This window comes from Mixophyes fleayi, chromosome 5 (genome assembly GCF_038048845.1).
Source record: "Mixophyes fleayi isolate aMixFle1 chromosome 5, aMixFle1.hap1, whole genome shotgun sequence".
Classification (NCBI taxonomy): domain Eukaryota; kingdom Metazoa; phylum Chordata; class Amphibia; order Anura; family Limnodynastidae; genus Mixophyes; species Mixophyes fleayi.
In genome coordinates this window covers 19,978,289-19,992,436 of record NC_134406.1, presented here as the reverse complement: position 1 = coordinate 19,992,436, position 14,148 = coordinate 19,978,289, and the positions used below count along the sequence as shown (strand labels likewise).

The 14,148-nt window shown below is 44.1% G+C and overlaps 1 protein-coding gene across 1 annotated transcript in view; it reads right to left on the bottom strand.

Moving 5' to 3' along the window:
• Positions 1-10,937, bottom strand: part of SLC25A13 (solute carrier family 25 member 13) — a 92,043-nt gene extending 81,106 nt beyond the window's left edge. Inside the window, exon 1 of the mRNA XM_075211775.1 lies at positions 10,882-10,937. Within this exon, the coding sequence (XP_075067876.1) occupies positions 10,882-10,893 (12 nt within the window). The 5' untranslated portion in view covers positions 10,894-10,937. The remainder of the gene's footprint in view (positions 1-10,881) is intronic.
• Positions 10,938-14,148: the final 3,211 nt, after the last annotated feature.

Sequence of the window (14,148 nt, the reverse complement as noted above, 5' to 3'; positions counted from 1 at the left end):
AAGAAAGCGTGAGAGGCGAGTGTAGGCAAGTCTCTCTAGAAGCATGGAGGGGCCACGGCAGCTGAGAGATGGGACGGTAATTTGATAGAGAGTTTGGGTCGGAATCTTGTTTTTTTAGAATAGGAGTAATCACTGCGTGCTTGTATAGTGACGGAAAGATGCCAGTAGAGAGCGAGAGATTACAGATTTGAGTTAGAGGGGGAATGAGCACAGCAGACAGGGATCTACCAATTTGTGAGGGAATGGGATCAAGAGGACAGGAGGTAGAGTAGGAAGATAAGAAGAGCGTAGAAATTTCCTCTTCATTTGTGGGGTCAAATGAAGAGAGGGTGTCAGAGGGTGGTGGGGAGGAATTGAGCTGATGTATTCTGTATTGACACACACACAGTTAGGAGCAAAGCAAAATAAAATGTGCAAATTTGTTACTGGACATACCATGTTGCACAACAAAGGGTGTAAATGTATTTATTATTCCTGCACGCAGAGAAAACACCGACTGCTTTTGCATGTAGCACAGAGATAATACTTAGGGCAGATTTATTTTTACTCTGCAACTTAGAGTTGAGCCAGGACACGGCCCCATCTCAACTTAAATCTGTCTGCATATTTTAAATCCCCCCCCCACCTCCTGCAGCGCAATATGGTTTTACAGAAAGCAAATCATCATCATCATTTATTTATATAGCGCCACTGATTCCGCAGCGCTGTACAGAGAACTCATTCACATCAGTCCCTTCCCCATTGGAGCTTACAGTCCTCCAATTGGGCAGTCAATTCCCTAACATATCCTAACATTCCCTAAATGACAGAGAGAGAGACACAGAGAGAGAGACACAGAGAGAGAGACACAGAGAGAGAGACACAGAGAGAGAGACACAGAGAGAGAGACACAGAGAGAGAGACACAGAGAGAGAGACACAGAGAGAGAGACACAGAGAGAGAGACACAGAGAGAGAGACACAGAGAGAGAGACACAGAGAGAGAGACACAGAGAGAGAGACACAGAGAGAGAGACACAGAGAGAGAGACACAGAGAGAGAGACACAGAGAGAGAGAGACACTAGGGTCAATTTTGATAGCAGCCAATGAACCAGTAACCAGAATACTAGTATGTTTTGGGAGTGTGGGAGGAAACCGGAGCACCCGGAGGAAACCCACGCAAACACGGGGAGAACATACAAACTCCACACAGATAAGGCCATGGTCAGGAATCAAACTCATGACCCCAGCGCTGTGAGGCAGAAGTACTAACCACTAAGTCGCCGTGCTGCCAAGTCTACATGACAGTATCTTTACAGTGATCAGCAGCAGGGAGAGTTATGAATTGCCTTTGAAAGTCACTAGGGACTCATTTACTAATATATTTATATTAGGAGCAAAATTCACACTAGACCACAATAATCAAATCAGTGACTATATTGTATATATAATGAAACCAAACCTTGAGGGGTGGAGTAGAAGACTTATTTTTGGGTACACCTCTCTAATTCACCTAAACATTGTGGCTGTCAACTTGGGCAGAATCACGATTAAGCACATTATTCCATATTTTTTGCCATTTCTTCACTGCATAATGCCGCGTTACTCTCACTGCTGTACTATCAATAGAATTCCCAAAATGATACAACAATACAATCTACAATTCCTAAAGCACTCCAGTAATAAAAAAAGCTGATCTGATAACATAGGTCTTAAAAAAACAAAACAAAAAAAAATTCAATTAGAATAGGGGCACAATTGGTACCTATAAAATGAATCCAAAAACATAGAAGCCAGTAACTATTTAGATGCTACCTGGCTCCTAGTATTTCCCCTGTCCTGTTACAGGTAATCACAGGATAACAGTGTTCTAGTGAGAATTAGTAACATTACATCAAGTCATGTATTTTGTTTTTTGTTTTTCTTTCCCCCTTTGGCAAAAAAATAAAAGTATTTTAAATGAAGGGAAAGGGAACAGAATTTAAATTCGACCTGGAATGACCTCCTTGTCTGTGCTACGCACCTTGAAATCATTTACTAATCCTGGCACCCTGCCCATAGTCCTTAGCAAACATAATTATACGCAGGTAAGAAATTGGAAGAGCAGCATGCACGTTACATGTGATTCCTTGCTCTGCAGCCACGAGCACAACTGCATGACACAACAAGGTTCCAGATAAGAGAATAAACTACACAAAGGACCATCACCTAATGCAGCGTCATTTAGAGTAGGGATTACGAAGACATCTATGTCAGGTTACACATTCACATATATTGCATAGTAACTCTAGGTGTAATGCGCGATATATCACCAGCGTGTTTAGACAGGGATGTGTAGCTACAACAACATACCATAAACACGGTCACCTTGGATTCTACCGGCCCCTATGCTTGTCTGCAAATAAAATACAAACTACAAACGGTGCTATATCCTTTCCTGGTTGGATTCCTACAAACAGTGCAGCTGTAGTGCCGCTTAGGTGTATGGAGGAACTGGTCTGGGAGGGAGAGTGGTGCAGTCTCACATGAGACAAGGGCACGATGCCCATTTTTTCCCCCATATACTTTACCCCTGCCTCGTGGCTGGGCAAAATGATTTTTATAATAGCTCAGCCATGATGCTGTGAGTGTAACCAATATAACTTATTTATTTCACCTACTGTTTTATAACCTGCACTTTTAATTTTGGGTTTGTTGGGGGCCCAGAATATTTGGACCCTTGGTGAAGCTTCGGAGGACACCAGTTTAAAGGGGCTTCCGAAGACCCTCACTCCCTAAAACAACTAATGGCTTTGTGAGTCAAGAACAGAGGGGCCCTTCCTATTTTTAGGAGGGCACAAAGACGACCGCACCACAGTGCACTTTTAAACTTTGGTGTCATGAACGAGCTGAAGCCGGGCTTTCAATAAAATAAAACGTGACAAAAAAAAAAAAAAAAATAGGACAAGGTAAGAGGTCCACTTTAAATAACAATTATAATATAATTATATTACATATGCACCAATATAACTTATTTCCACCTAAGCACTAAACCTACCAATATAACATCCCTTGGCAGAGGCACTTTTAGGGGGAGATTCAATTTGGTGCGAGTTGTCCCAGGAGAGTCCGTGGAGACACCTTGCACAAGTGTTATGGCAGGAGTCTCCGCGGATTTTTCCTAGCACCCAAAAATGAGCGTAGATTCCTTCTGTAATAGTCACCAATATGCGTAGGGCGATGTCTGCAACTGGATCCCCCCCTTAATGCCACTATAGGCAACACTCACCCTATATCCTAGGTTTAGAAGAGCGCACAGCACTTGGCTGTCATCTTAATAGTACCTACTTCACATCCTCCCAATGTGGTCCAGCCATCAACACATTACAGTAATAACTGAATATAAAATCCTATGAGACAGCTAAAATTACAAAAAATATTACTTAAATTTTTTTTCATAACGTCATTCATTTACTTAAGCATAAAAATGGCTAGTCCCCCCTGCATGCACATCCACGACAAGAGTAAATTTGTTAAAAAAAACCCCGTCAAATGCAAATTTCCGTCAGATCTAAGTTACTTGTAGCTGTTTACCAACAGGCTATTCAGTCCACTAAACTGTACCCGCGCTACGAGTATCAGGAGATCAGCGAGCTCACACTATGAATTTTCTGTACTTGTCGGTAATTGTGTAGTTTAGAGTTATGTTTCCAACACCACGGACAGCGCAGAAGAGCAACATATCATCCTTGGTGCCCCCATTACTGTTCTCTGAAATGTGAGGACTGTCTTTTCTCTTTACAGCAGAGAAATAATGATCTTCTCATACATCAAACACAGCTGTAAACTTAGAACTGCGGCTAAACGGATTAGGAAAGAGCAAAAACGCATATACCTGCCATCCTTACAATATGACTAGTGACTTATTCTATGTAATAACTAAAGGCTATTATACTCCTTTAAAAAAATAAATCAAATCACTTCTCTGACACTAAGGATTCCCAGCATTTACTGCTGCTTTCTATGGACGTAGAGGAAGCATTAGACGGGCCACGTGGGGGTGCATGAGGCAAGTTCTGAGGACGTTTGGGCTTTCAGTAACGGTTTCCAGTAAATAATAATGGTACACAGTGTTCTCCCAAAAAATGTTGCCATCCGGGTGGTATTAAGAAGTAGTTGGTTGGGGGCATTGTAAGAGTTCACAACAATAAAGAAAAAACATTTTTTGGAGGTTCTTGAGAACACTTAAAGTATTTATAAAGACTCCGGAGGTTATTTCCCACTTGCTGGCTGTACGCACATATTTTTTTTTTTTTTGGGGGGGGGTTATAATTACTTAATTTTGTCATACCTCGTAGCTAAACCTCTGCCAACCTGGACCGGTCAGACTGGTGGTCAGTGGTATTACACATTCGGCTGGCTGCAGCGCACACACAGTGCTTTTCATAATATGATTAACAATGGTTTGTATAGGTCTCCTTTGGACTCCTAGAGCCGGGTGCATAGGCAAACCGAGGAGGGGTTTTCCTAGTGCCTAGAAACCCCCCTCCAAACCTAGGGCACTGTATAATTGAGGTGGCTGGACCCTGCCCCCGCTTCACACGGCTCTGCTTGAAAAAGGAGAGCTCCATGCACCTAACAGTAGTGCACGCAGCATTGCCCATGTATATTATGGGGATAGGAAGAGTTTGAGAGCAACCAAGCACTGTCTAAAATTATAGCCACGCCCCCATACATGCTGGCCACTCCCACTGGTGGCGTGGTGTGGAAACCCCCTTCTGCAAATCCTGCATTTGCCCCTGGGGTGATAAGTAAAAACAGGAAAATAGGCCCCAGGAGAACACTGGGTAACCTCCATAGGTACCCTTAAGCTAGGTATACACCACAGAATTTTCCACTAACTTTTTATGCCGATTGATTTTACATGCGATCGATGGTCCGATCGCTCGGTCCATGGACTGCATACACACTAGCCTTGTTTAGGACGAGAAAGGGAAGAGCGGACGTTCCTTTAGCGACTTTTTACAGCCATGTTGACGTGAGCAACGATTGCAATTTCGTACACACTGAAGCAACATTTGCGGGGCATGTAGCGATATACCAAAGACATTAGTATAAAGGGGCAGAGCTTTCGCTATAGTTAACACCAAAAACAGCATAAAAAGAAAAGGCAACACTGTCTCTTAAACATAGATGCAACGGATAATAACACACGTGCTTTATACAAGTGTAATGGTCTGTAGCCAGACAGGTGCAGTACACATCTATACAAAACACAAGTCAGTGATGTGCGGACCACGTGGGACTGGGACAGGCAACACAAATTTACACACAGATGGCCCCCAGGTCGAGGAAGTATCGGAGGATTGTCGTGGATCGGTCGGAAGTTTATACACAATACACAACGGAAAGGAGAATGAAACTAAAATATTGAACGGTACGACCAACCAAATGAGGCGACAATCTTCCATTTGGGCAGACTTTCGACCATCATGTCCCTACACACACTGACCCGACTTTCGAACGAGCGGTCGTATGTCGGTTGGTTGAGCAGACTATAGGACAAAAACCCTGTAGGGTGTACCTAGCTTTAGTTACCTTTAATTTTTGTACTAACCATAGAACCCCTAGCCGAGAGAATAAAGAGAACAGAAGATACCAAGGGAACCCATATAAAACAATCAATGTATAAATTGTGCTTGTTTGCAGGTGGCATCCTAATCTTTGTTAACGGCTCCAAGACCCCCTTACCAGCCCTACTCTGCGGATCGCATGAAATACTTAGACAAATCAAAGAGAAATTAAAATATAAGTCGCAACAAAAGTCTTTAAAACAATGAAATAGCAGCGAATGAAGAAGACTTTTTAGATTGCAACTATCTTCCTTTATTAATTAATTGAGCACAAAAAATCCAGGGTCAATTATGAAGGTCTTGTGACAGCAATGGAAAAATATTACCCAAAATACTTTATTTAGGACCATACCCTTCGTGCTGCCCAACAAAATCATAAAACAGATTTTATACAGATATGTCAGCTTTATTTTTTAAAAATAAAAAAAGTCTAGGTTAGCTAGAGATTGCATGCTCCTCCCAAAACATAGAGGTCTAATATTCCCAAACTTTTTTGACCAACATAAAGACTGGCGCTCTCCAACAACACCAAAACCCTGGGTCTAATTAGAACAAAAATATGAGTACAACATTCTAAATAGAAGACCTAACCTGGATCACTGCTATGGAAGAACTATTTAACTATTACTCCAGTAACCGCAAATCTCCACAGTAGGACTACCCAAATTTTTCCAGCCATACATCCTTATAATTGGCATAACAATGGGATTGTCACTCTGTATAATTTATTTGAAGATCTAAATCTATTTTCTTTTACACAAACCAAATTCCAGATACCTTCAATATTTATTTTATTTACAATTGTGTCACTGGTTACAAGGTCATCCAAGGTTTCCAGAATTATCTCACAGCCATCTCTCTTAATGCCCAATCTCCTTTCTCAGAATCATAAGGGGGTATTACATTTTGGCAAAGATCAAAAGAATTGTAGGAATGTTTCATCACATATCCAAATGTATAAGCCATTCAGAAATGCACCTAACCACACGGTAAGCTACATAAGAATTGACCCAACCAATCTAAACTTTGTTGGAGAGTTTATGGCAGTGAAGGAAATGTATTCTATGTAATTTTGGATTTGCCGGTAATAATACACAGCCTTTTGGCTAAGATCACGTGCCGTGGTGGCAGTGCTGTGCTTGGTCCTCTATCTGGGAGGCTGAACCTGACTCCGCAGTAGTGACCTGGGGGTGCTAAAGAACCACCATGCTTCACTAGGCACATGATGTTTAGCACCTTTGCACATTTTTGACCGCTTGCCTTACGCACCACCTCCATTTGCCTTCTGACAGGGCGGAAGAATTGGGCTGGGGCCCTAACCACATGGCACTATTTATTTTCACTTTTATTTGTTACTATCACTTATAAGCCTTTTGCTTCACAGATTTTAGGGATACAGCCAAGTCCTTATGGGCTCAGCAGTGACGAAGATCTAGGGTGGGTTGGTGGCCCTGAGGCTCCTGCCAAACTGAACCTTGCCGTAGCCCTCTCCTCTGGAGGCTGGGCACGTGGTTGAGCCCTAGGAGAAGGTTCGGGGGACCCCAGTGCAAAGGGGTCCCCCTAGCCTTGCAGCGTAAAGGATCTGAAGACCCTTGACCCTTAAGTGACCTTTTAGTCTTGCGGGTCGGGAATAGCGGGGCCCATTCTCTTTGGAGAAGGTCCTGAAGTTCACACCCTTTTACACATTTTTGGCTCCCTATATTCTCTTACAACTTTGCAATTTTATTTATTTTTTTACAAGCCTGGAGAATGCACCCCTAACTTAGAAATATAACTTCTAAGAGTCATAATCTATTGTCTATACCAGTGTTGGCTAACCTGTGACACTCCAGGTGTTGTGACACTACATGTCCCAGCATACCCTTCCAGCACTAAGCCGATATATTTTGGCAAAGCATGCTGGGATTTGTAGTTTCACAACACCTGGAGTGTCAGCATAGCCAACACTGGTCTATACCATCACATCTTGCCGAACGCTTTCAAAGATCCTGCCCCTTTGTAGATTTCAGTGATTCAGTATTTAACAAATAAAAAAAAAAATATTTATACAACACAATTGGGCACTTTGCCATAGGAATAATAATAAAAAAAAAAAAAAAAAAAAAAAAAAAAAAGGTAAATAGTAGCTGTGCTTATATTCTTAGTAGTGGGACTTGTAGTTTACATACTTATACATGGTATACAAATGAAAGTCTTCAGAACACAGAATTTTCATGTGCTTAGCATGTGTAAACAAACTGACATGCATTTAAACTTTGCATTTGTCCCCAACTACCAAGACACATTATACGAAGAATGGCATTGGAACTTAAACTACACTGAAATACAACACAATTAAAACACATGAAACTTATAGGATTCAATTGCAATGCAGTAAGAATAAGTTAATTACAAAGGCACGCAATTCACAACAAAATGTGTTTTGTTTTCCCCCCCTTGTTGTCCTTATAGAACTTCCTGTCAAAATAAAGACCATTTCAGGAACACAGAACAGAGCATTTCTATTGTTTTCCCAGAATCTAAGTAACTTAATTTACACTCATGAAGATTAGAAATGTTACGTAGCCACTCACCATTAGAAAACATTTCAAGCTTACTATCTGCAATGTCACGTCAAAATGGAAATAAATTTGACCTTTCTTTCAAGGACTATGGAGAGATCATTTGATTACAGGTTTAAAATGAATGTATATCAATAAAATAAATGTCTACACCACACTTTGTCAGAACTAATCAACATGAGGTATTAAATAGTCCGGTAACTTGCTAGAAATAACAAACAAAAGCAGCACTCACCAAAAAAAAAAGTCAGACAGACAAATCAAATTACTCTACAATCATTTAACCTTCACTGTAATTGGGCAATAGACACAAAACAGAGGCCTACTGGGATATGTTTCACTGCAATCACTGTAGACAAATTCTGATTATCCTGATATAACATAATCATGATCATAAGGACGTTGACAGTCATTCAGACAGCTGATGGTTCTGATGCACATCATTTGCCCTGACAGACGTAGGAAAGCAAGTGTCACATAACTTATCTGCTCAATGTTAAAGTCTGAAGCCATAAGTTTGAAATTAGGCTGGAGTGGGTTCCTTGTGATTTGATCTATAAGTAAACAAAATCTTGTCACTGGAGGATAACATACTCCCACCTCTGTTACACTGGGAATACCAACTGTCTGGAGGAAAACCCAGTGAAACAGCTGTATTTACTATGTGCCTTAGGCACACAATATACCCTCAGGTACATATCCTAAGATGACTACTTGGCAATACACCTTCAGCTGAGTACTGCAAGTACCAACAGCTACTGTAGGACAATACACACTCAGCTGCATATGATGAGAGTACCAACATCTTCTGTAGGAAAATAGCTTCAGCTGAATATCAGAACATCAGGTACACACAGGTAGATATTTTAGTGTTGTATTCCCACTTATCTCTAGAACATTATATACACACAGCTGTATACACTGGGTGTACCACATGTCTACAGAAAACAGTATACTCAGCAGGAAATACTGCGAGTACCACCTTTCCGGGAAAGGCAGTATACTCAGTTGTACATGCTGGAATTACCACTTTTCTATGGAGGACAGTATCCTCAGAAGGACATGCTGGGAGTACAACCTGTCTATGGAGGACAGTATCCTCAGAAGGACATGCTGGGACTACAACCTGTCTATGGAGGACAGTATCCTCAGAAGGACATGCTGGGAATACCACCTGTCTACGGAGGACGGCATCTTCAGAAGGACATGCTGGGAGCAGCACCTGTCTACGGAGGACAGTATCCGCAGAAGGACATGCTGGGAGTACAACCTGTTTCCGGAGGACGGTATCCTCAGAAGGACATGCTGGGAGTACCACCTGTCTACGGAGGACAGTATCCGCAGAAGGACATGCTGGGAGTACCGCCTGTCTACGGAGGACAGTATCCGCAGAAGGACATGCTGGGAGTACCGCCTGTCTACGGAGGACGGCATCTTCAGAAGGACATGCTGGGAGCAGCACCTGTCTACGGAGGACAGTATCCTCAGCTGGCCATGCTGGTAGGACAGTAGCCTCTGCTGGACAAGCTGGTAGAACAGTAGCCTCAGCTTGATATGTTGGGAGTACCATCTGTCTATGGAGGACAGTATCCTCAGCTGGACTTGCTGGTAGGACAGTAGCCTCAGCTGCACATGTTGGGAGTACCACCTGTCTATGGAGAACAATATATCCTCAGAAGGACATGCTGGGAGTACCATCTGTCTATGGAGGACAGTATCCTCAGCTGGACTTGCTGGTAGGACAGTAGCCTCAGCTGCACATGTTGGGAGTACCACCTGTCTATGGAGAACAATATATCCTCAGAAGGACATGCTGGGAGTACCACCTGTCTATGGAGGACAGTATCCTCAGAAGGACATGCTGGGAGTACCACTTGTCTATGAAGGACAGTGTCCTCAGATGGACATACTGGGAGTACCACCTGTCTATGAAGGACAGTGTCCTCAGATGGACATACTAGTGGGACAGTGTCCTCAGCTGGACATGTTGGGAGTACCACCTGTCTATGAAGGACAGTGTCCTCTGCTGGACATACTAGTGGGACAGTGTCCTCAGCTGGACATGCTGGGAGTACCACCTGTCTATGAAGGACAGTGTCCTCAGCTGGACATGTTGGGAGTACCACCTGTCTATGGAGAACAATATATCCTCAGAAGGACATGCTGGGAGTACCACCTGTCTATGGAGGACAGTATCCTCAGAAGAACATGCTGGGAGCAGCACCTGTCTATGAAGGACAGTATCCTCAGAAGGACATACTAGTGGGACAGTGTCCTCAGCTGGACATGTTGGGAGTACCACCTATGGATGACAGTATCCTCAGCTGGACATGCTAGTGGGACAGTATGCTCAGAAGGACATGCTGGTAGGACAACAGCTTCAGCTGGACATGCTCAGAGCACCACCCCCAGCTGTGTAGAGTTATACCCACATCCTAGCACCAGGTATAGGACCTACAGCCAGTGACTGTACCCAGCAGCCCAGGTAACCCCCTGCCCCAGGCCAGCAGTGTGTGTATGAGGACAGTGACTATGAGCCCAGCAGCCCAGGTAACCCCCTGCCCCAGGCCAGCAGTGTATGTATGAGGACAGTGACTATGAGCCCAGCAGCCCAGGTAACCCCCTGCCCCAGGCCAGCAGTGTATGAGGACAGTACTGTATTATGTTCTCCCCCCCGCCCTCCAGCTGAGCCCCCTGTGATCCCCGCTGCCCCTGCACTGTGCACATACCTTGGCAGCCATGCTGGACTCACACTTCCCATCAGACACTTCCCCGGGACGTCACTGCGGCTCCGCCCCCTCATCCGAAGGCCGCCCGATGATTGGCCCAGCAGCGCCCCGCCCTTCGCCCGGTCATGTGACCCCGCGTCCTTCGCAGTGTAGAGGAGAAGTGTGAGGGTGAGGGAGGTGTCAGCTGTCTGTCCTGTGTTATGTACACAGAGCCCGGCCAGCCGGGGTCACCTCACTCTGATAGTGTGTGGAACTACAAGTATCAGCATGTCCTGTGTTATGTACACAGAGCCGGGGTCACCTCACTATGATGATGTGTATAAGTATCTCACAGCTGTTGTGGAACTACAAGTATCAGCATGTCCTGTGTTATGTACACAGAGCCGGGGTCACCTCACTCTGATAGTGTGTGGAACTACAAGTATCAGCATGTCCTGTGTTATGTACACAGAGCCGTGGTCACCTCACTCTGATAGTGTGTGGAACTACAAGTATCAGCATGCCCTGTGTTATATACACAGAGCGGGGGGTCACCTCACTCTGATGATGTGTATAAGTATCTCACAGCTGTTGTGGAACTACAAGTATCAGCATGCCCTGTGTTATGTACACAGCGTCCGGCAGCCGGGGTCACTTCACTCTGATAGTGTGTGGAAGTATCTCACAGCTGTTGTGGAACTACAAGTATCAGCATGCCCTGTGTTATGTACACAGAGCCGGGGTCACCTCACTCTGATAGTGTGTAGAAATATCTCACAGCTGTTGTGGAACTACAAGTATCAGCATGCCCTGTCAGCCCTTGGTTACCTATATTTGTAATATACTGTGCAGGAGCTGGGCAATAGAAAGAAAAATGTCTAAATATGTCACAGCATTGAAAACAATCACTGAAGATTATTCATTTTTATTTATTATTCTGAAATAAAACATGGAATGACCTTTTAACAATTTATGGTGAACCACAGAGTGCCCCCACTTTCTTTCTCTTTATCTTCAGCTCCATCATTATCATCAGACCCCCAAGGGAGACGGAGGTACTGTGTGACCCCCTCAGCTGCCCTGACTATAATGATATAATGTACCAATGCTGTAAATTAAGATGATGTAATATACAGTATATGTAGATAGGTATTTTACCTTGTCATTTAAGTCAGTGATGGGAAAGCTGATATACCTAAAGGTCCAACCTTCAAAACAGCTTCACATTACTCGTAACTTAAAGAACGGAAAAAAAAGCATACTTGCCAACTCTCCCAGATTTCGGGTAGGTCTCCCGGACTCCAGGCAGTGTATGGCAGTCTCCTGCATCTGCCCACTTCCTAGTGAAATGGGCAGAATTAGGCCCAAAATGGTGTGATTCTCCGGGAATCGCGACATTTGGCCCCACTCCCCGCTGGAAAATGATGCGCCACGGGGGTGTGTCCAAAATGACGCGATTTTTGGAGCCCCGCCCCCCGCACGCCCACCTCCTCCGGCAGCTCCCGGACGCTAACTAGAAGAAGTTGGCAAGTATGAAAAAAAGTGCAGATGCAACTTTGGTACGTCCATATCATTCATCCCAACATGCCCCTCGCATACTCCAAAATTCCATCACATGCCACTCAGACCTTGCTGTAAAATAGCCCCACATTCCCTCAGACTCCTAATTGCCAGAAAATGCAAACACATGTACTCACACCTTCACAAGTTCTTTGATCCCATTTGTACTCCGAAACTGCACTGCATGCGGCATGCCCCTCAGACCTCTTCATCATACATGCCAACTCTCCCGGAAAGTCCGGGAGACTCCCGAAATTCGGGTCAGTCTCCCGGGCAAGCTGGCATTTCTCCCGCATCTCAATCTCACCGAGAATCACACCATTTTGGAGGGCGGGATGGGGCCAATCGCGTCATTTTGGCCCCGCCCCCGTGACGCAAATTACGGTTTCGCGGAGGGCGGGGCCAAAATGACGCGATTGGCCTTGTCCCGCCCCCTCCCGCCCTCCAGTCACGCCCCCTTGGTAAGTATGCTCTTCATACGCTACTCAGTCGTCTCCAAATGCCAGTCACAACTCCCACTTCCACATCAGACCTCCCCCACATGCCTTCTAACACCTCTCCCCACTTTTATTCTTACAGCTGGAGCCTGCAGAGCACAGTGCACTCCAGTATGATAGCTGAGCTCCTGGCGCTGTGCAGAGGAGGTCACATAACAAGGAATTCAATCGCTTCCATTCAGTCTTAAGCTAGGTACACACTGAAGAATTTTCCGACCGACGTGTTATCTCAAACGATTGTACCTACGACTGAAGGTCCGATCAGTCTGGCGATTCGTCCATACACACTGACACGATTTACCTTTAGATCTGTGCTCTTCATCTGGTTCTCTAGTCTTCTGAGAATGACAGCACAATATTCATTCATTCATTCTTGTCACATTGTCACACTGATTAAAACCGCCTTGTTATAGCTATCCACATGCCCTAACGAATTTCGATAGCTTCTGTGAATCTGAAACTAAACATTCTGTCTCAGAACGAACAAATGAATTATTCCTTCTACAACACTCTCTACATTTATTCAGCGGGACATTCATCACTAGCATCGGCTGAGAAGAGCCCGACCCTGTAAACTCTATGCAGAGTGTGAGCGTAAGTGCACACACACTACATGATCGTTATGTGATTGGTCGAAAATATTAAACAGTACGACCAACCAAATGAGCCGACAATTGAAACTTTGGAACGACTTTCGACCATTGCGTCACTATACACACTAACCCGACTTCCGACCAAATGGTCGTATGTCGGCTGATTTGCCCGATTATTGGTTGAAAATGCTCCAGTGTGAACCTAGCCTTATTCTATGCTTTATAACAGCTGCAGATGGTTTCTCTGGGCAGCCCGTTGCCCACCACAAATGTGTTTATTAGGAAAACTTGTAATTGTAAAAAAATAATGACCCCCGCTTGACTTTAATATATGGATATTAGAAGTCACCTTGGATTTCTATGACCTGTATAAAACTGCTAGGCTTGCTGCTTGTGCTTTTTTATGTCACAGAACTCTTCAGTAACTTCTAATAGCTCCATAATTAACAGAAAGTTGTGCATTATCTCATATAATAGAAGTCATCACAGCATTCACTCACCATAGCAAAGCATCCACAACAGCACTTTACACTTGCTATATGCTAGATCTGACTTTGTGTGGTACAAATGCCAATTTTGTTGTTGCAAGTTCTACTTACCTTACGTAAATGGCCTATTGTGGTCATCAGGCAAGACTT